Here is a 22,952-nt window from a genome sequence, read left to right on the forward strand (position 1 = left end):
AGGGGACACCCTGGACTGGTTGCCAACCAATCGCAGGGCACACAGAGACGAACAACCATCCACACTCACACGCACACCTAGGGACAATTCGGAGCACCCAATTAACCTGCCATGCATGTCTTTGGAATGTGGGAGGAGACCGGAGTACCCGGAGAAGACCCACGCGGGCACGGGGAGAACATGCAAACTCCACCCAGGAAGGTCCGAGCCGGGACTCGAACCGGAGACCTCAGAACTGGGAAGCGGACGTGCTAACCACTCGACTACCGTGCCGCCCGTCATTAATCTTAATCTTAAAATAAAAAAATAAATAAATAAAAAAAAAAATAAAAAAATAAAAAGTGCCGTTCAAAGAACTTTAAATTAACTTAAAATGAACGCACTCATTTTGACACCCCTAGTAATACTCTAACGTATGAAAACAGATCACCTTGGCCCTTTCGATGACATTGGAGAACTCTCCTATCCACACAAAGCAGCGCTCGGGTGTCACCAGCAGGAAACAATCCCCACTGTTCAGTGACGACGCTCTGGGCTCCACTAGTCTGGTCTGAACATGGCGACGGCCTACAAAATAATACCGCGGATGAGACAAGAGCCTGGATGGGTCCCTCGTGTGAGAACTTAACTACCTTTGATGTGCATCAGCATAAGGTTTTTGTACGGGACGGCGCTGTTGTTGGACGTGGGCGTCTCCGCTATGTTGACGCTGCGCAAACTCACGGTGCTGTAGTTCTCCTTACTTGACAGACCCGCCAGAGCTGCATCAGAATATTCTGAGCTTTTACCCACTGAAACACAGAAGAGGACAGCTGTTTAACTCGTTCGCTGCCATCGACGGCTATAGACGTCAAAAAAATTTCACTCACTCTTGTCCGACGACATCCTCTTACTCTCCAGCTGAGCCACATTGAGCCTCTCCTCGGTGTACTCGTGACGTATGTCCTGGCGGGCGGCCAGCATCTTGACGGGGTTGCGGGAGGCCTGCACGTTCCTGGATGGACGCACGGAGCGCTTGTGCCGCACCATGGCCGACGTCAGCCTGCCGGGGCCCTGCCGTGAGCCGAAGATGGCGTCGAAGTCTTCGCTGAGCTCGATCCGCGAGGGCACGTTTGGGAATTCGGCCACGCGGCGGTAGAAGTTAGAGAAGATCTCGTCGTCCAGCTTCATCACCTCCTTCACCGCCTTGTCGGTGAGGGTCAAGGTGCTCTCCTGCAGCTCGGACACTGATGGACACGACACGTCACAACATTTATAGCTAAAAATGACCCTTGACTAACAATCCCGAGCACCTGTCTGAAAAAAATCATTATGTTGAGAGACTGTTCAATTGCATTATTCTAAACCGAGCGTCAGCAACCTTTACTGTCAAAAGAGCCATTTTAGGCCAAATAAATTGCAAAAAATCTGCCTGGAGCCGTAAAACATTTTAATGAAGGAGACAGCATGTTAATGTTAATGTTAGTCTAATGTATTGAGGGCCCAAGAGCTAATTACAGCTGCACCAAAACCCAAAAACATGCAGCATCTAATACTTTGAGATTCATTTTCTTCTACATTTTGTCTCCCAAATTTTTTGGTAATTTTAATAGTTCATTTTTCATTAAAAAAAAAAATTCTGCCTTTCTGTAAAATTTCTGACATTTTTGGCAATTTTATGGATATATTATGGTAGCGTTTCGGGATTCCGGCTTTTAGTTTTGGACATTTTATAATTACTTTTTAATTGTTTTCCTTTCTGACTTCTTTGTTTAATCAATTTTCTGACTTTGTTTGGCAATTCCGGAGACATTTTATGATAGTTTCCTGCCTAACTTCTTCTGTTTTTTCACATTTTAAGTACCTTTTAAAAATCTATCTTTTGTCTCCCTTTTTCTGAGAACTTAAAAATTTGGACTCTGACATTTTTAAAAATATTTAATTAGTCTTTTTTTTCTTAAGAACTGTCAACAATTAATTTTTTTAAATCAGATTAATCTCATCTTAGAATTTTGATTAATCATGATTAATCAATTAATTAAAAAAAGGCTTTTATCATATTTATATAATATTTTTGCCCGCCAAATTTGAAGAGCACCTATTATGTGTCAATTCTTTCAACATTTGATTTTAGGGGGACATCTTCAACATGTTTTGATCCACTACATAACCTCCCAACCTCCTCTTTTTCGAACCAATTAATTAATTTAAAATGAAAAAAAAAAAGCCCAATATTTTGACATGAACAAATATTCTTAATATCATAAGTAAACGTATTACTTTAATACCCAAACACAACCTGTGCTACATTTAACATAACCATCGGCTGTCAAACTAAAGGATCATCTGCGGTCAAAATTAATAGTGTGATTAATCTGCGTTAATGCATGATTAATGTGATATTTTTTTCATGATTAATCAATGAGTTAAGGCTTTAACTATTCATTTAAATACTATTTTATCTAAAAAAAAATATATATATATATATATATATATATGTGTATATATAAAATAATAATTTGTACTATTTATTTATTTTATTTCTTTACAGATCACAAAGAGCCACTGGAGATGGATAAAAGAGACACATGTGGCTCCAGAGCCGCAGGTTGAGGACCCCTGCTCTAAACTAACTCACCAACTAACCAACTAACTAACTAACAAAGAATATACCTTTGCTGTTGATGCGTCCCAAGAAGGTCTCCAACTTGTCCAGTTTTTTATCTGACTCCATGTCTGCTGTGGCTTCAATGTCTACATGCAATGGACAGATATCATTCAAAGTCATTTTACAAAATAATCTAAAATGGAAAAGTTGCGTGAAAAAAAAAGCACACCCTCCTGAGGTTTCCCAACAACCGTGGTGCCGCCCTTGAGCTTAGTGGAGACGGGTGAAAGGATCGGTCCGATGACCGAGGAGGAGGCAGCCAGACCTGCCAAAAAAAAAAAAAAAAGACAAGCTAAGCCTTCATCCAAATGCTGTGATCAGCAACATGCAATAATGGGATGGGTAAAAATAAATAAATAAATAAATCGCAGGTGAGCCACATACTGCTAACCTTTCTTGACCATGCGTGCTGCCACCGTGTACTGGCCGGAATCGTTGGCCGCACCCTTGCCCTTGCTCTTCCAGGCATCCTCTCGCATTGAGATCATCTGCTTCCTCTCCTCGATGGTCATCTGAGCCTCTTTCACCTCCTTTCTGTCCGGCTGAGACTGAAACGACAACAAAAACAAATGATGATTCATGCTAGTCGACGTCTTCATTCTGCAAGGGTAACGTTTAGCTTGGGTTTGGAATAGCTTCTTCGATAGGGGTTATATCAAAACCGAGACCAAAATGCCCCGATGAGAACAAAGAGGCATTCTCAGTTTCTTATTTTTGTCCACCAGATGGCACTACAGTTTCCCATTCAAAGCAAACTCCAATTCAAAGTGGTGCCCTGCTACTTTGCAACTAGTTAGTAGTTAAGAACCTAACCCTAACGCCACTACCCCAATCACTAATGCTAATATCATAACCCTAACTCAACCAAACTTAACAGTAAATCTAACCATAACCCCTACCTAGTGGTTCTTAACCTGGGTTCAATCGAACCCCAAAGGGTTCGGTGAGCCAGTCTCAGGGGTTCAGCAGATGTCATAAATATTAGGTAAGCCGTGATTGGTTGTTAAACACGTGTGGTCATCTTCAGTCGACAGCAAGTGCCAAAATGTGTTTTTAAAGGTGATAATTGAAGAATAATGACGTTAACTAATTCAGAATTGACAAAATACTAACTTTTATTGCTGAAAATTGCAAAGTTAGCAACTTGTTGCCTGACTACAACCCTAACACCAAACCCTTTACAACAAAATTTGAGACTAACCCTAAAAAGATAACCCACTCTCTAATCCCAAAACAACTGTGTCGCCTCCCCATTAAAGTGGAAGTTAACCTTAAACATTTCTTGACAATAATATGTTATATGTGACCTCACTAACCTAAACATGACATTCTGATTAATGTTTCATTTGTGTAATATGAGTTATGTAGCAAAATCCAGGCATTTTTGTCCATCTCAGGGGCGGCCATTTTGCCACTTGCTGTCGACTAAAGATGACGTCACAGTTTCGCAGGGCTCAGGCAACGACCAATCACAGCTCACCTGTTTTCTGAAGTTGAGCAGTGATTGGTTGTTACCTGAGACCTGAGCAACTGTGATGTCATTTTCAGTCGACGGCACGTGACAAAATGGCCGCCTTCTGCACTGCAAATTTAAGCTATCTAACCAAGACTTAAACACTTATATCAAGTCATAAAGTCTTATTGATCTTGTTATGAGAATTATTTACTATGCAAGAGCAGAATTTCTAAAATTATTAATCTTGTTTTAAGATTATTTGTCTTTTATTTCTTACTTATTTGTAAATCCGAAAATTAGTTAATTTTCACGCATTATAAGCTAAAATGCCCTAATAGTCTATGTTCACTAAAAAAACAAACAAAAAAAACCCCAGATACCTAACCTAGACTTAAATGCTTATATCAAGCCATATTGTTCTTTGTCTTGTTTTGAGAATGATATACTTTGCAAGAGCAGAATTTCCAAGATTATTAATCTTGTTTTAAGATTATTTGTCTCATTTTTCACTTAGTTTGTAAATCTTAAAATTGGTTAATTTTTATGCACAATAAGCTAAAACAACCCTACAACATAGTTGCATGGTTTCCTGGTCATACTTATTAAGCTCATTGTCCCTCTTTCCAGTACGCAAGTAAACAGCTCCGTGGTCTAGTGGTAGAGTGTCACCCCTCAGACACGGAGGTTGTGGGTTCGATCCCACGCTGAGTTAAACCAAATGCAATTCAAAATGTATAAGTGTTTATGGCTTATTTTAAGATTTAATTGATTGTTTTTGTTACTTAGAATAAGTGCATACAGCTTATTTTAAGATTTAATTTCCTTGATTTGTTGCTTAGAATAAGTGTTTTAAGCTCATTTTAAGATTAATATAGAGCTACGCATTTTTTTTATTTCAAGAAATCTAAGTAAGTAAAATTATCTTACTGCACTGGCAGATAATTTCACTTGTTTCTAGTAAATTTACACTAAGAACAAGTGTATTTTATCTCATATTAAGCAGTGTGATTATTGATAAGAAGTGCTGGATTTTGCTGCTTAACTCATATTCTAGTAACGTAATATTTACCAAAATACCGCATTTAGACTAGTGGGACAGAATATATTATTGTCAAGTTTTTTTTGGGTGGGGGGGTTGACTTCCTCTTTAACTCATTCACTGCCTTTGACGGAAAAAGACGTCAAATGATGCAATGCATTTTTGCTGGGCTGGCAGTGAATGTGTTAAGAAGAGTCACTCATGCAAGAACATCATCAAAGCAAGCAGAAGTTGTGATCCACTCAAGCATGACAGCAAACATCGTCTCAGCAGGATCTCATCTCAACCAAAACAAGGTCGCACACCAAGCGTGGCAAATCAAAGCCGCCACCCCGCTTACCTGAGCGTGATGCCCAATGTACTGACACTTGTGTCCGAGGGAGAAAGGAGGAGAAAAAGTGGAGGAGAAGACAGGCTCCTAAGGGATGGAGAGGTGGAAGGATGAGTGAAGGGAAGAGGAATGAGCGAGGGAATGATAGACTTGTTGCGATGAATCCGGGTCCAGGACATGAATTAAAAAAAAAAAAAAAAAAAAAAAACTCCAGTCCACAAAACTGTGTTGGTTTCTATTCCAAAAAGTCAGTCCAGTGCGCCAAACAGCAGGCAAAGGAGGTGCATTCAAGCTAAAAATGTAATTGGATGACACGGCCGCCCACTTAAAAGGCGATTGGCTTACCCACAGCTGATCTGACACGCACACTGCGGAGTGGTCATGGATGACCACCTCTTCCTCCTGAGGGGAGGGGTTGCAGGGAGGACACAAGGGGTGGTTAGAGATGGGAGCATGGTCTTTACCAAGGGGTTCATTTTTTTTTTTTTTTTTTTGACAAATTTAATCTAGCGGGCAATAGGGATGTAACGATAATCAAACATCACGATACGATATTATCACGATAGGAAGGTCACGATACGATAATTATCACGATATTATGGGGGCGTTGGCGATATTTAAAAAAGATCACAACATTGTAAAAAAAATATTTCATATTTTTAAAAAAAGCACAATATTGTGCTTTTGTACATAACAGCAATGCATATAAACCACCTACATTATTTAATAACAATATTGAGGCTCTTACGTGCTAATGCAAGCACACATTGTTTCACAAGCAAATTAGGTTCCCCTTAATCTGACAATTAGCATAGATTTGAAACATAGAAGACCAAAACATTCCTAATGAAAATTAAATTGCACTAATAAAATAGCCACTAGAGGGTGCTAGAACTGCACAAATGGAAATCAACCAGATTTTTTTTTTTTTTTAACAGATGTGTTCCTTTTAAATATTGTGAGCATGACGACGACAATATTGTCGCAGTTTTAATATCACAATATCACGATATTGCCCCTATCGTGACATCCCTAGCGGGCAATAATGCATATGACAAATGCATGATATTTATTGTCACAATGTGTTGACGCCACACCTTCTTCTGATGCGCCGGCTCCGCCTCTTGTCGCTGGGGCACCTCGGTGGACGCCACCTTTGCCACTTCCTGTTTCTTGTTGATTCGGTTCCTCCAGTCCTCCTCGCCGCTCTTCTTCAGCAGGGCCACTCTGACACAAACGCACAAACACTTTTGAAATATGAGACATAAAAAGCGTCATCGAGGGTAGCGCCACAAAAACATCAAAGGCTGTTACAGTTTGCATGCATGGGGGCAATGTTTATTCTAATTTTCCTGCCATGAACATAAAGTGTAGGGCTCCTTGATTATGAGGAAAATATTCATCACGATTATTTTGGTTATAATTGAAATCACAATTAGGACGATCATTTATATTTTGGTATAAAAGAAAATGTTTAAATGTAAAAAATATTACAACAAATACAATTATTTGAAGCACTGTAATTATGCAAGTTCCTTTCGGATTAAACAAAATGTATTAAATTAGTTATTTTAAAATTTAAAAAAGGTGCAAATGTATGAATTTAAACAACTCAAAAATTAGTATAAATATACATAAATATTTACAATTATGTTGATTTTGTAATTGTGGAGTATAATAATATAATAATATTGAAATTGTAATTGAATTTCAATTAATTGTACATCCCTAATAAAGTGTATATAAAAAGTCTACACACCCCTGTTCAAATGCCAAGTTTTTGTGAGATTAAAAAAACGAGACAATATGATAGAAAATTATGTCAAATGATGACGATCATTATTAACTCATTCAGTCCCAGCCATTTTCACTGAAGCAATCCATTTACTGGATTTTGACTGATTTTGCAAGGCCCACAGAGTATTGTGTTCTATTGCTATAGAACATGGAATCTACCAAAAGAAAAAAATAGTATCTCTTCTTTCATCAGGAAGAAAAAAGTATATTTCTATCTGTTTCTGTTTTGCAGCAATTAGCATTAGAATGTAGCTAAGTTTCATTACAAATCTGTTTAAAACAGTGGGGGAAAAAAAGAGTTTTTTTTGCAACATTGCCCTGTTTGATTTCTTATGCTCTCTGCTGCCACCTGTTGGCTGTTTTTGTAATAACTATCATTGCTTCAAGCGGTTCCTTCAGTTCAGAGGCTACATCAAAGCCTTCTGTATGCTCGAGCATAAAAAACAAAACAAAAAACAAAACGTATAAATACGTCTTTGGGAGCAAATGAGTTAATAAAAAAAAAAAAAATAAATAAATAATAAAAACTTTCCACTTTTAATTTAACCGATAACCTGTACAATTCAATTGAAGTTGTTTACAAATATTTTCAAAAGAAGTAAAAATAAACAAATGAAATAACGTGGTTGCACAAATGTGCATACCCTCTTGGAACTGGGACATGGTTGTGTTCAGAATTAACCTAACCTAGGAAGTAAAAATCTGAGGCTTGGGCAAAAGTATTGGGACACCTATATTTCCCCAGTTATAAAGGGGTGTGTACACTTATGCAACCACATTATTTCAGATATTTATTTTTACTTCCCCCTGAAAATTTTCTTGAATGTAGATATGTCGGACTTTTTATATTCACTGTGCTACTTCTGCTTCTACTCATAGTTCATGAGAAGGCAACCACTCAAGGGTGATAATTCAGGTCACATCAAGAACGAGTAAACGAGGAACGCTGATCGAGGAAAAAGTGTGTCATCACGTCTCCCGAGCGAGTGTGGATGCATAAAAGCAAAAGGAGCTCATGTGTCTCCTTCAGTCTTTTTCAACTGCTTCTTCACAGACAGCAACATCGGACACTCACTCTAACCCAAAATGCATTTTGAAACCAACCCTAACGTGAACCTTAACAACTAAAAATAACACCTGAAAAAAAACAATTAATCCTAACGGTATGTTTTAAACAATATGCAGTAAATCTGCGGTACGGTGGATGACTGGTTAGCCTGTCCACCTCCCAGTGTTGAAGTCACCAGATCGAGTCCAGGCTCCGGCCTTCCTGGGTGGAGTTTGCATGTTCTCCCCGTGCCCGTGTGGGTCTTCTGCGGGTACTCCGGTCTCCTCCCACATTCCAAAGACATGCATGGTAGGTTAATTGGGTGCTCCGAATTGTCCCTAGGTGTGCTTGTGAGTGAGGTTGGTTGTTCGTCTCTGTGTGCCCTGCAATTGCCTGGCATTCAGTTCAGGGTGTACCCTGCCGACTGCCTGAAGCTGGCTGGGATAGGCTCCAGCACCCCCTTGTGTGGCGTAAGCGGTTAAGAAAACGGATGGATGGATGCAGTAAATTTATCATAAACATACCTAAAAATTACCCACACTGTAAAATTTTTTTTTAAAAAATTGTTAAAAGAAAAATCAAACAAAAAAAACAAAAAAAACGGTAAATTCCGGCAGCTGGGCCAAAAAAATAAAAAATACAGTGAAATAACAGAAACTTCTCATAAAAATATTTTTTTCCCCATAATTAAAATACAGTTTGCAGTTGTAATTTGGCCTTATTTTCAGGTTGTTTTTGTTGTTTAATTAGAAATATTTTCACATTTTAAAACAATGAAATTACCTACAATTATAGTAAACATTGTATTACAACTAGTAATGCTTAAAATGACAGAAATGTGTTATTAGTTTTGGATGACATGATTTTATGGAAAGAGGTTCTATAATAATTTGCGTTTGATGTAATATAAGTCAGTATATGACACAAAAAAAATAATGTGATTCATCTTTCAAAACATGTAAAAAGAAAAAAACTGTTGAAAAAATAGATATTGGGTTTAAAATTGCAACATTTTTTTAACTTAACTCATTTGCTCCCAAAGACGTATTTATACGTTTTTTATGGGGTTTTTTGTTTGTTTTTTGTTTTTTTTATGCTAGAGCATACAGAAGGCTTTGATGTAGCCTCTGAACTAAACGGTTGAAGCAATGATAGTTATTACAAAAAAAAAGCCAACAGGTGGCAGCAGAGAGTATAAGAAATCAAACAGGTCAATGTTGCAAAAAAACTCACTGTTTTAAACAGATTTGTAATAAAACTTAGCTACATTCTAATGTTAATTGCTGCAAAACGGAAATAGATAGAAATATACTTTTTTTTTTTTTTACTGATGAAAGAAGAGATACTATTTTTTTCTTTTGGTCGATTCCATGTTTTATAGCAATAGAACACAATACTCTGTGGGCCTTGCAAAATCAGTCAAAATCCAGTAAATGGATTGCTTCAGTGAAAATGGCTGGAACTGAATGAGTTTTAATGGACTGTCCCTCCAAATTTTGGGTCAATAGTTCCAGTGGACATCATCCAACAGCGCAGTCTACTAACCTTAAACACAACCCTCTAACCCACTTTACTCCTATTCCTAAACACTAGGTTTAATAGTAGGTTATGACAGAAATCCAATCTTTGCATTTTGACTGACAACATCTGGCAGCCTCACCTCTCCTTGATGGACATCTGTTTGCTGGACATGCCGCAAGGCAGCCGGTCCTCGGAATCCGCGGGCGACAGCAGATCAATCGAATGCACGGCGCTGAGCTTGTTGCGCTCGTCGCTGTGCTCCAGCGGCAGCGACTGAGACTTGACCAGCGCTTGGGGGAAGCCCTGAGGTTTCGGCAGCGTCGACGGAGGCACCTGAAGTTTGGGCAGAGGCTGGGGGTCCGGTTGGATGTAAGGCTTGGGGAGGGGTTCCTGAGTTTTGGCTTGGCTCTGTTGGGGGTGAGTGACTGGTTTGGGATACGTCGGCGGGGACGGCGATGGTTGGATGTATAATTGGGGCTTGGGTGGCTCTGCGTGGGTCTGAAGCAGGAAAGCTTTGGGTGGAGTTGGCGGAGGCTGAATGACAGGATGGATCTGCTGGATGCTTGACACTTGGGATGTTGTCGTGGAGGACACTTTGGTTATCGATGGGCTCAGTGGTGCGGTGCCATCCAACAGGTCTGAAAGGATAACACACAAAAAAATGTGTCTGAACTTGTAATACCACTTCAATAATCCATAATCCCTACCACATAACAGGGATACTTGACTCAATTAGCCATTTTCAGCAGTAAAAAGTGAAATATTTTTCAGGTATAATTACTGTAACATCTTTAGAAACAATTTTTTCCCCCCACTTTCTGTCGACTGAAGATGACATCACCCACGCTAAGGAAGCAGGTAACGACCAATCATGGCTCAGTTTGCTGACCAAACCCAGAAAACAGGTGAGCCGTGATTGGTCGCACAGGTGATGTCGTCTTCAGTCGACAGCAAGTGGAAAAATGTGTTTTTAAAGGTATTAATTGTACATGAAAAATAATGAAGTTATCAAATTCATTCTGGACAAAATTTACTTTTTACGACTAAAAATGACGCAATGAGTCAAGTACCACTTTCATTGTACATTCATGTAGCTTTTAGCTCCTGTGGCTGCCTGTGGATCTCTAAAAAAAAAATGGCAGAAATTAATATTTTTTAAACATATTTATTTTTATTTTTTTTATTAAATATTCTTCAAATAAAGTAACGATTAAATAACAAAAATAATAATTAAATAAACAAAAAAGAAAAGAAAAAGACTCCAAATGTTTAGTTGTCAGAAAGAGACAATAATAAGGTAAGTTTTTAAAATTTAAAAATGACCACAAAATGTACCAAAACGAAGAGGAAAAGCAAAACATTACCAAAAAATGTCCATGAAATTTCCAAAAATGTCAGAGAATTGAATTTTTAAAAAGTGAAGAAAAGAAAAAGTTCAAAAAGTAATCATTAAATCTCCAAAAGCAAAAGAAGAAATTCCCCAAATTACCCAAAAATGTCCACAAAAATTGCCAAAAATGTCAGAAAATTTATAGTAAAAAAAGGCAGAAAAAAATGTCAAAAAATGCCACAAAAAAAGGAAAAAGAGGGGCATATCATTACCATAATATATCAATAAAATTGTCAAAAATGTCAGAAATTTGACAGAAAAGTCTAAAAATGTATGAAAAATAAAGTATGGAAAAATTGCAACAACAAAAAAGATGAAAGGTAGAAGAAAAAGAATGTCCAAGTATTAGATGCTGCAGATTTTTGTGTTATGGATGGTGCAACTCTAATTAAGTCTTGGGCTCGCAGTACATTAGACAAGACTAGACACTAACACTGTAACACACTGTTTTGTTCCTCACGATGTCCAAATGTTTTGCGCTCCAGACAGATTTTTTGGTTATTTATTTGGCCTCAAATGGCTCTTTTAACTCATTTGCTCCCAATAACGTATAAATACGTTTTCTTATGTTCTAAGTGTCCCAAAAACGTATTTATACGTTTTTGTTTTTTTTGGGGTTTTTTTTTTATGCTAGAGCATACAGAAGGCTTTGAGGCAGCCTCTCAACTACAAAGAACGGTTGCAGAAATGGTAGTTATTACACAAACGGCCAGCAGGTGGCAGCAGAGCAAAGGAGATCAACCAGGGCCATCTAGAAAAAAAGCTCAATTACTTACAATTTTAAATAGATTTGCGAAAACTGATGAAACTTAGCTCTCTTCTAATGCTAATTGCTGCAAAACAGAAACAGATAGAAACATACTTTTTTTTTTCCTGATGAAAGAAGAGACTTTAATCTTTCTTTTGATAGGTTCCATGATTTTATAGAAATAGAACACAATATCCTGTGGGCGTTGCAAAATCAGTCAAAATCCAGTAAAACAGCCGGGAGCGAACGGGATTGCTTCTGTGAAAATGGCTGGGAGTGAATGAGTTAATAGTAAGATTTATGCCGAACCCTAACCATTTTAGTCTATCCCATAAGGACTACTGCACACTCAGTTATGCGACTGAATTGAACAATCGCAAACTAATTCTCTCTCTGAATCCCACCCGCCGACGCACAGCAATGGGAAAACGGTGACCCGGGCGTTCTCATTGGGAAACAACGTGAGCTTCCTCATAATGTGCGTGTATTATAACATTTTTATTGAACCCCAAACAATACTGCGTGATTTTCAAGGAAGAAGTGGATTGCACTGTATCTGTATCTGTAACACAGAACTACACGAGCATTAATTAAAGCCTAAAAAAATGTTCTCATCTGGCTTTGGTGCTGATCTGCCTTGGCGGAGGTTTCGTCTGACCCAGTAACACCAATTCAAGTGACTGATTACCCTTCTAATGGCAGCCGGATTGTAAGACGCTTCCATTGTGTCCTTACGTAACCAGTCGGCGTAATCCGACTGACGGCAACTGGCCACCTGGAGGGAATGTGCTGCTCGCTCCATCTCTTTGGGGACAAAGAGATCCACAGCGGAATATTAATGAGGTGCCTCTCTCTCTGCCACCCTGCTCCCCCCCATGCTGAGGCAAGCGAGCGCGAGTCGAGGAATGACGTGTGGGAGCACAATGAGGATAACGAGGAGAGTCCGCCGCCCTTTCCCTGCTTCCCTTTTGTTCACACAGCGAACTCGTCTCCTACCTGAGAGTCGTTCTTGGCTGAGGGTGCCGCCGTCTCCTCCTGCCGCTTCTCCCAGGTGGTGGCTTCCTCCTCCTCCTCCTCCTCCTTCCGCCGCGTTCCCCTCCCGGGTATCTCCGAGTGCCTTCAGGCTGGGATGCGCCTCCTCCTTGTCGTCCGCCTCCGCCCGATGCCGGCGAAGAGTGCCGGAAGAAGGGAGAGCGCCGAGTTGTTCAGAGCTATTGGGGAGGAGCTTGGGGTGGCACGGGTCCCCCGCGCTCTGGGTCACGGAGAGGTGGCGCGATGCCCTCTCCTGGTGGTCCGCAGTGGCGGTAGGGGTCTGTTGTTGGGCGGTGGAGCTCCCCTCGCGGACGACGGCGCTGCTGCTGCTGAACGCGGGCGTCACGGTTACCGTGGTGACGGAGGCTCGGGAGGGGGCAGCTGCCACAGAGCGGACCACCGAGGCGGGGAGGGGCTCTAGTTTGATTTGGCTGCAGTGTTTTAACTATAGAGCAAAAAAAAAAAAAATCATAATTCATAAATATGACCAAAAGTATTGGAACACCTGCAGAAAGTGAAAATTTGGAGTTTGGACAAAAGTATTGGGACACCGAAAAGAACTAATAAGTGAATAAAATGTTGAGTTTTGACAAAATGATTGATACACAGGAAGTAAAAAAAAAGATGTGAACGTGGACAAAATAATTGGGTCACCAATAAAAAGTGAAGAAGTGGAGTTTGGACAAAATATTGGGACACCTAAAAGAACTTAAAAAGCGAAGAAAATGTGGACTTTGGACAAAAGTATTGGGAATTTAAAAAGTAAAGAAAATGTGGAGTTTTTGACAAAATTATTGAAACACAAGAAGTAAAAAAATGTGAAAGTGGACAAAAGAATTGGGTCACCAATAATAAGTGAAGAAGTGGAGTTTGGACAAAAGTATTGGGACACGTGAAAAATTAATACGTGAAGAAAATGTGAACTTTGGACAAAAGTATTGGGACACTGACAATAACTGAAGTGGAGTTTAGCCAAAAGTAATGAGACACCTAAAAGAACTAAAAAGTGAAGAAAATGTGGACTTTTTCAAAAGTATTGGGACACATCCAGATCATTACAAATTTGAGTGTGGACAATAGCATAAACTAGAGCAGAGGTGTCCAAACTACGGCCCGGGGGCCATTTGCGGCCCGCCATCTATTTTTTAGTGGCCCTCAGCATATACAAAAAAAATGACTTTTGACATAGCCTGTTTTTCTAGATATGCAAAAAACTATTTAAATCTAAAACAGAAATAATAATTTTTGTAATTTAATGAATTAAGTCAGTGATTTCAGGTCCAGAAGCAAAACTCTTTTCCTCCATGTTCCGCTGTCTTTGTTAAGGTCTAATTTGTGAACACATCACATTAATGATTAACTAAGATCCTCAAGTGATTTAAAATTTGTCATTTTATTAACGACTACTCTTAATTGGATTCTGAATGTGGAGATTGGTTCAGAGATGGGGCGGATCTATCCTTGTGGGATACAGGGGAGTGGGCCACCCCAAAATCAAGAAAAATTCCAAACTGTCCTGCTTAAAAATAACTAGCTAAACTATAGTACATTATTAAACGACTTAATTAGTTTTAGCATGTTTAATAAAGTCAGACAATTTCAAAATGGCCCGAGCATCCTTCGATTATACTGTATGCGGCCCTCAAAAGAAAACGTTTGGACACCCCTGGACTAGAGGCAACTAAAAGAAGTAAAAATTTCATTTTGGACAAAAATAATAAGTCAACTAAAAGAACTAAAAAGTGAAGAAAATGTGGAGTTTTGACTAACCTACTGTATAAATAAAATGTGGAGTTTAGATCAAAATACTGGGACACCTGCAGGCCGTAAGAATTTGACTTTGGACAAAAGTATTGGGACACTAACAATAAGTGTAGAAGTGGAATTTGGATAAAAGTATTGAGACACTTCAAAGAACTAAAAAAGTGAAGAAAATGTGGACTTTTGACAGAACTATTGGGATATTTCAATAGTTTAGTCTGGAAAAAAGTTTAGAGGCAACAAAAGGAAGTAAATTATGTCGTTAAGACAAACAAAATGCGACAATCCAGGTAGTGACACTTTAAAAGGGACGTTTAGACAAAAATATTGGGACACCAGCAGGAAATAAGAAGTGGCATTTTGATGAATGTTTTGGAAGACCTAAAATCATGTACAAAGTTGTATTAGCATGTATGTACAATAAATGAAAAAGTAGAGTTTGGACAAAATTATAGGGACCCACAGGAAGTGAAAAGGTGAAGAAGAAAATGTGGAGTTTGGATAAAAGTCTTGGGACTCAGAAGTGAGAATCTGAGGCTTGGGCAAAAGTATTGGGACACGTGAAAAAGCGACTACCGAAAACTCACAAATCTATTTGGATACTTACAGTAAGTGGAAGTGTTGTTGGGTATTGGCACACCCCCTGCGACTAACATGCACCATTTCCCTAGTAAGACACCTCATGCTTGTTATGCGCTAACCCAGCAACTAACAGCTGAAGTAAACAAACTTTACGACAGTGAGTCACATGACAACACCACTGCCGTGGGTTGTATGCCAAATCATGTACGTTTGGGATCCATCCCAATCGAGGCAAGATGCAGCTTATTAATGAGCTCATTCAAAAGCATCCATCAGCTTTAAGGACCTTACATGTTCTTCCTGCTTGGACTCAATACGGTCGACTGAGGAGCCGCCTGGAGGCTCTGACACCTGTGAGGACACCAGCTACTTATTTATGGAAAATAATGTACTGTAACATTAACTCATTCACTGCCAGCCATTTTCACAGAAGCAATCCCGTTCGCTCCCGGCTGTTTTACTGGATTTTGACTGATTTTGCAAGGCCCACAGAATATTGTGTTCTATTGCTATAGAAGCATGGAACCTATCAAAAGAAAGATTAAAGTCTCTTCTTTCATCAGAAAAAAAACATATGTTTCTATCTGTTTCCGTTTTGCAGCAATTAGCATTAGAAGAGAGCTAAGTTTCATCAGTTTTCACAAATCTATTTAAAATTGTAAGTAATTTAGCTTTTTCTCTAGATGGCCCTGGTTGAACTCCTTTGCTCTGCTGCCACCTGCTGGCCGTTTGTGTAATAACTACCATTTCATCAAAGCCTTCTGTATGCTCTAGCATAAAAAACAAACAAAAAAAACGTATAAATACGTCTTTGGGACAGTTAGAAAAAAACAACAACGTATTTACACGTTATTGGGAGCAAATGAGTTAAAGTCGGGTCAAATGAAGAAGTTAAAAGTGAAGGTGAAATTTCAGGATCAACCTCAAATGCATTCCTGAAACACCACCTAAAATCTTAGTGAATACAATGATACACAAAGTACCTGCTCCACCTCGCCCTGAGTGATGGGCTGCGTCTGAAAGCGGGCGAGCGTGCGGCGCTGGCGGGGAGTGTCACTCTTCGGCGCCGCCTCTTCGGCGGGATGGGCGAGCCGGTTGAAGAGCGCCATCTTCTCGGCCAAACTGAGCGTGGACAGGTCGTCCCCCTCCACCTTAGAGGTCCCATCGTGCGGAGTCTCCTGGACCGTCTCCTGCTGGGCTGGAGCTGCTTGGACACTGGGACCAAGGTCCGAGTGTTAAGTATGAACTTGAAGCTAAAGACACTGAGAAATGACTCAAATGTGGTGGAAAATTATTGGTATCAGAAATCAGAATTAGTATCGGCCAATCTCACTTTTGATATCGGAATCGGTATCAGCTGGCCAGGCTGAGGTTTCAAAGTTAGGGTTACAAACGAGCTTTAGAGTTTCAAAATAGAGTTTGAAGTCAAAGCAGAGGTGTCAAATCAGAGTTTTAAGCTTGGGTTAGGGTTTCAAAAATAAGTTTAGGTTTCAATTTAAGGTTTTAATTTTTTATTTTATTTTATTTTTTTTAAGATTACAGTTTTAAGATTTTCAAATAAGATTCAAGGTTTCATACTGAAATTTGAAGTCAGGATTTTCATGCTCAGGTTAAGGTTTAAAAAAAAAAAGATTAGGGTTTGAAATTTGAGTTTCGAGCATTGGTTAGGGTTTCAAAAAAGGGTTTAAAGTTTGAGTTTGAAGTTTTTACATTTTGACTTCAGAAAAAGAGTTAGGGTTTTAAATTAGGGTTTCAAGCAAGGATTATGGATTTATATTTATTTTTGAAGACAAAGTTAGGGTTTCAAGCCAGGGTGGGGTCTCAATTGGGGCTTTGCGGCATGGGTGAAGGATTCAAGTTCGGGTTTTAAGAAAGAGTTATAGGTAGGAATATGACTTTTCAATTTGGAATTTAACTCCAAAATTAGGGTTTCACATTAGCATTTCAAACAGGGATTAAGGTTTCAAATTGGGGTTTCAAGACAAAACGAGTTTTAATTTAATTCTCAAACAAGTATGATGGGTTTCTATTCGGCTTTGAAACCAAAAGTGGGCTTTCAAACCTGAGTTACGCTTACAAAAAAAATAGTTAGGGTTTCAAATATAAATAACGGAATAATATTAACCCAGTGTCCCAGTGGGCAGTTTTTATGATTTCCGTCATATGAAGTTGCACACCAAATCACTGTTTGAAAAGTGTGTGATTCGTGAAGGATTAGCGCTTGTTTGTTTCTGGTGCCCAACTTCTGACATGTGGACCTTGTAAGAATGTGAGGAATGCAGCAAGTGGGAATGCTCGGGATCATCACTGCTGAGTTATTGTGTACACAGCAGCTTCCTTTCCCTATAAGGTGCAGCAAGGCGCTCATGAGACGGTGGGACATCAGCATCGTGACCGACAAGGGGCTACAGAGTGAAATCTGTGTCGTACTTCTTCAGCTTAAAAAAAAAATAACTAGCTCACCCAAACTTGAAAATCTTGGGTGAGGTTTGACATTTGGGTTTCAAGCCAGAGTTCATTATTTGTAAAAGCAAATAAATAAATAAATAAATTCACCAAGACAAATTGTATCTGATCACATGTTTTCTTGCATTTGCATGACATCGTTGTCATTGTGTAGCGTTACCTGATGGCGGTCACAGTGGTGCTGATAACAGCTGAGCTGGTGGTGCTGGTGCTGGTGCTGGTTTGGCTTCCCACAGTGTGTGACGACGTGGGAGGCTCACTTGGAAGTGGAATAAAAAAAAAACTTGAATGAAGAAAAGAACTCAACATTTGCTGCAGGCACAGGTGGCAATAGTACGTACACTTCGTAATTAAAGTCGAGATACTTGTGTAACGATAGACTGGTACAAGTAGTGATTCAACACCTTATGTAAAGGTAAAAAAAAAAAAAGTGCACATTTAGAAATGTAAAAGTGATTTTTTTTTTTTTTAAACTACTGAGCACACAAAATAGCTTCCCTCTTTTCTAGCTTGTTCCAAAAAATTGAGAAAAAAAATTACTGCACCTGGGGTAATAAAAAATGCTACTAGTTATAACAAACAATAAAACATATGTATATAATATTAAAAAAAAGGGGTTTTAAACTTAAAAATAAAGGTTATACATCAGTGGTGTCCAAACTTTTTCATTTGAGGGCCACATACAGAAAATCAGAAGGACGCAAGGGCCACATAATGTTATGAAGAGAAATTGTGTTTCGTCCTAAAAATTGTGCAAATAATTTATTTGTGCTTTTGCATATTTAGAAAAATGCTACAGTATATAAACCAATTTATTTGTAATATGGCAGTAGGGTTATTATAGTTTTGGAATTTTTCATTTGGGTTCTTTAATAAATGTCTTAGTTTTAGTTTAGTTTGAGTTAGTTTCAGTATTAGTATTAGTTTTTTTTGATAAATGTGTATTACTTGTGCGCAATATTTAACAAAGACCGTGAGAGCGACGTCATCTGAAGGTGCTTTTCTATTGGCTGCTGCTAGATGACGTCACTTCTGTGTGACATTATTCCGGTTGATATCAAAATAAATCTACTAAAAATCACACCAAAGACAAAAACGAAGTACATTTTTGCTGTAATTATAGTTTTAGTTAGTTTTGTAAACATAAAATGAAATTTCAGTTAGTTTTCAGTTAGCTTTTTTGTTTTTGTTTTATTTTGTTATTTTTGTTCATTTTTATTTATTGATTTTATTTTTGTTTTATGTTGAATTTTAGTTGTAGTTATTTTGTTAGTTTTAGTTAACTAAACTAACCTCTAATAGCACCTGTGTTTTTCGACACCCTCCCTTCTTACTTTGACATTCTCCAAACATTTTTGTTTTTATTTTATTTGAACTGAGTCAAATGCCATTTTTAGCATATGTCGCGGGCCACTAAAAAATATGGACGGTGGGCCGCAAATGGCCCCCGGGCCGTAGTTTGGACACCTCTGTTATACATAGTATTCAAATGTGGTTTTTCACTTTGTACGCACAGCGGAAGCGCTCTTGGGTACAATTTAGCACCCATTCCTTGAGGTTCTATAGCAAACTTTTAGATCATGCCAACAAATGAGAAGTTCTTTATATTTGAATGAATAGAAGAGAATAGAATACTTTATTGTCTGTCACAAATGGTGAAAGAAATTCTTCTTCAACCAGGCTCTCAAACACATTCCCATCCAGACACATTTCATATTAAAAACACACACACACAACAACAAAAAAATAAACAAGTAACTAATGCATGTTATAATAAAGTGCTATGTTCTATTATTATTATTTTTTTTATATTTAATTTCATTCTGAACCACTTGGTACTTATATGGTGAATCATGAAAGAACCAGAAGGTGGTATGATCTCAAATTGATGCTATCTGAGCACTAAAAGTCTTTGTAATTACAAAAAGTCCACACACCCATGAAGATCCATTTTCTTTTCAACAATTTGTTCTATGCGCCCCCGTTAGTCTAAACAGTGTTCTGATTAATATTGCGTTTGCGGGAAAATGAATTGAGCAGAAAAATCCACCAGATCTCACTCAGGGGGAAGCCATTTTCCCAATTGCTGTTGACTGAAAATAACATCACAGTGCCTAAGAGCTCAGCTTGCAGTCACATGACGAAAGCCAGAAAAGAGGTGAGCCGTGACAGTTATTACCCATTTCCGTTATTCGGTTGCCGTTACTATTAGTGTTGTTCCGATACCGATACTGGTCTCGGTAGAGGTGCCGATACTGCATTAAAACAGTGGTATCGGTATCGGTGACTACTCACAAGTAACATGCCGATACCATTAATTCCAACGCTAATATAGGATTTTGGATGCAGCATCTTGTGTCTTGCTGGTGCACGACATTCACTGGTATGTGACATGTTCACTGCATGCCGATCTCAGATATCCTATTGGCCCTTGAATGCTCTGAACCGATGGCAGGACAGCTTTTTCATGTTGAGGAAAAAAAACCTTAAGTATCGGTATGGTATCGGTATCGGCCGATACTGCAAAGCTGGGTATCGGTATGGGTATCGGGAGCAAAAAAACGGAATCGGAACAACACTAGTTACTATTATCGTTATCCACTGAGTTTGGTAAAACTAACAAGCCTATTTTGACTGTGCAAAGAGAAGAAAGTTGGGAGTCATAGAAAAAGTTACCTGAAAAATCAACTTTAGTACAGAACAAAGTATTTGCACTTCCCACCACCGGTTACAAGCATGTCAAAGTGCTCGCACCTGCAAGCGTCGACCACTTCCTTGCTGGTGACGGGCTGAGTGTGCGAGCGGTCCTGGACCCTCCGCAGACGGCGTTCCACGGCAGCATTTCGAGAGCGAGGCTTGGGGACGCCGCCCTCCGAAGTCTTCTCCAACTCCTGACAAGAGCGAGGAAATGGCGACTTTCAGACGCAACACAACATGAAGATGTGTGCAAACAGGTGGAAGTTCCTTACCCTGAAAAGAGACCTCTTGGCCGCCACACTCATCTTGGCTCGCTCATCCAGTTTTTCTTCATCCACTACAATACCAGACAGGCAAAAAAAAAAAAAGGTTTCGGGGTTAGGGTTTTAAGAAAGGTTTTCAAACAAGGGTGAACGTTTCACGTGAAGGTTAACTCTTTGACTGCCAGGCGTTATAAAAACAAATAAAAAAAATCCACAGTGCCAGCCGCTTTTGAGCATTTTAACTCATCTTTCAAGGCAAAAAGAATATTGTTTGCCTTTACTACATATACAATGTGGCTACTCAATGAAAGATCGCATTCCATTCATTGGAATTTTACTAATCATCATGAAACGTCTTTGGCAGTCATTAATTAAAAGTCATTGTCATAGTTATTAATTAACTCATTTGCTCCCAAAGACGTATTTATACGTTTAAAAAAAAAAAAAAAAAAATATTAATTAATTTTTTAATACTAGTGCATTCAGAAGGCTTTGATGTAGCCTCTGAACTGAAGAAAACGATAGAAGCAATGGTAGTTATTACAAAAACAGCCAGCAGGTGGAAGCAGAGTATAAGAGATCAAACAGGGCCATGTTGCAAAAAAACTCTTTTCCCCACTGTTTTAAACAGATTTCTAATGAAACTTAGCTATATTCTAATGCTAATTGCTACAAAACGGAAACAGATGGAAATATAATTAATATTTTTTTTCCTGATGAAAGATGAGATGCTATTTTTTCTTTTGGTAGATTCCATGTTTTATAGCAATAGAACACTCTGTGGGCCTTGCAAAAGCAGTCAAAATCCAGTAAAGGGATTGCTTCAGTGAAAATGGTTGGGAGTGAATGAGTTAAGGTTTCAGAGTAGGTTAGGTTTCAAACTAGGGTTTAGGGTTTCAAAAAATTAGGGTTAGGTTTTCAAATAAGGGGTTTGAAGCCAAGGTTAAGGTTTCTAATTGTGTTTTCACGGTAGGGTTCGGTTTTCAAATTAGGTTATATTACAAGGTGGTTCATCCTAGGTTAGGGCGGTTTCAAAGTACAGTAGGGTTTCAACTTACAAGCCAGGGTTAGATTTTCAAATTTGAAACTTTAAGACTGAGTTAGGCTTTCAAACAAGGTTGGTGGTTTTAAATTAGGGTTTCAAGACAGACTTTCAATAATGTTTAGGCTTCCAAACTAAGGTTAGGGTTAGAAATTCAGGTTTCAAGTCTGGGTGAGGGTGTCTTGCTGTTAGTGTTTCAAGTTATATTTAAGGTTTCATATCAGGGCTTCAAACCATGTTTACAGTTCCTAATTAAGGTTTTGAAAAAGATGTTGCTGATTAGGGTCAGCCAATTATGGTTTTAAACAAGTTTAGGGTAAAGATTGGGTTTCCAATTAAGGTTTCAAACATGGGTTAATGTGTCAATCAAGGGCCATGTTCTTAAATTAGAGTGTGAAACCAATGTTATGGTTGCAAACAAGGGATCAAATTAGGTTTTCAAGCCTGGGTTCAGTTTTTAAGCCAGGGTCATGTTTCAAATTAGGGTTTCAAGCCTGGGATTGGTTGTCAGAGGAGGGTTAGGTTACAAGTTTAAGTTATACAAATTTTATGGCTTCAATCAGAGTTTTCAAATTAGAGTTTGAAGCCAAGGTAAGGCTTTCAAGATGTAGTTTTTCCAGCCAATTTTAGGGTTTCAAATTGGGATTGCAAACCTAGGGTAGAGTTAGAGGAGAAAAACTAGCCCCAATCCTCATCCTACAGTTTCACATTCAAATGTTTTCAAATTAGGGGTTCAATAAATACTTTGGATTTCAAATTACTGTTTCAAATAAGGTTTAGGGTTTCAAGTTAGGGCTCGGAGCATGTTGGCGAATGGTCAGATTAGAAATCACCTTCAACATCTTGCAGCTGTGCTGGACTGAGATGAGACCTGTGAAAATAAACATGGAAGCATTTCAACATCCAATCAGTCTGCTAACTCTATAAATTTCTGCGAGGGCTTCCCTCTCGCACCTGTCAGTCTCCAGACGTTCCGCCGACGTGATGGGTTGAGTCCGACTCCTTTCGGATGCGCGGCCGTCCCCCGGCGTGATGTAGCGGCGGGGCCTCCGAGCTGTTCGCTCCCCCCGGGGGTCCATGCCACTCGCCAAGGGGTCTGCCTCTGTCGCTGAAGACTGGATGGTCTCGCTTT

At 39.0% G+C, this 22,952-nt stretch overlaps 1 protein-coding gene across 4 annotated transcripts in view; it reads right to left on the reverse strand.

Moving 5' to 3' along the window:
- Window positions 1-22,952, reverse strand: part of svilb (supervillin b) — a 46,748-nt gene that overhangs the window by 16,213 nt on the left and 7,583 nt on the right. For all 4 annotated transcript variants that reach the window (XM_077516185.1, XM_077516157.1, XM_077516165.1 and 1 more), the window contains 16 exons: window positions 22,775-22,948; window positions 22,654-22,691; window positions 20,788-20,852; window positions 20,573-20,709; window positions 17,979-18,077; window positions 16,336-16,567; window positions 12,974-13,454; window positions 9,979-10,477; window positions 6,571-6,700; window positions 5,819-5,875; window positions 3,039-3,195; window positions 2,817-2,912; window positions 2,653-2,733; window positions 870-1,226; window positions 633-791; window positions 431-567 (listed from right to left, as the gene is read on the reverse strand). In XM_077516185.1, coding sequence (XP_077372311.1) covers window positions 431-567; window positions 633-791; window positions 870-1,226; window positions 2,653-2,733; window positions 2,817-2,912; window positions 3,039-3,195; window positions 5,819-5,875; window positions 6,571-6,700; window positions 9,979-10,477; window positions 12,974-13,454; window positions 16,336-16,567; window positions 17,979-18,077; window positions 20,573-20,709; window positions 20,788-20,852; window positions 22,654-22,691; window positions 22,775-22,948 — 2,899 coding nt within the window. The remainder of the gene's footprint in view (window positions 1-430; window positions 568-632; window positions 792-869; window positions 1,227-2,652; window positions 2,734-2,816; window positions 2,913-3,038; window positions 3,196-5,818; window positions 5,876-6,570; window positions 6,701-9,978; window positions 10,478-12,973; window positions 13,455-16,335; window positions 16,568-17,978; window positions 18,078-20,572; window positions 20,710-20,787; window positions 20,853-22,653; window positions 22,692-22,774; window positions 22,949-22,952) is intronic.

Source organism: Festucalex cinctus, chromosome 1 (genome assembly GCF_051991245.1).
Source record: "Festucalex cinctus isolate MCC-2025b chromosome 1, RoL_Fcin_1.0, whole genome shotgun sequence".
NCBI classification, from domain to species: Eukaryota; Metazoa; Chordata; class Actinopteri; order Syngnathiformes; family Syngnathidae; genus Festucalex; species Festucalex cinctus.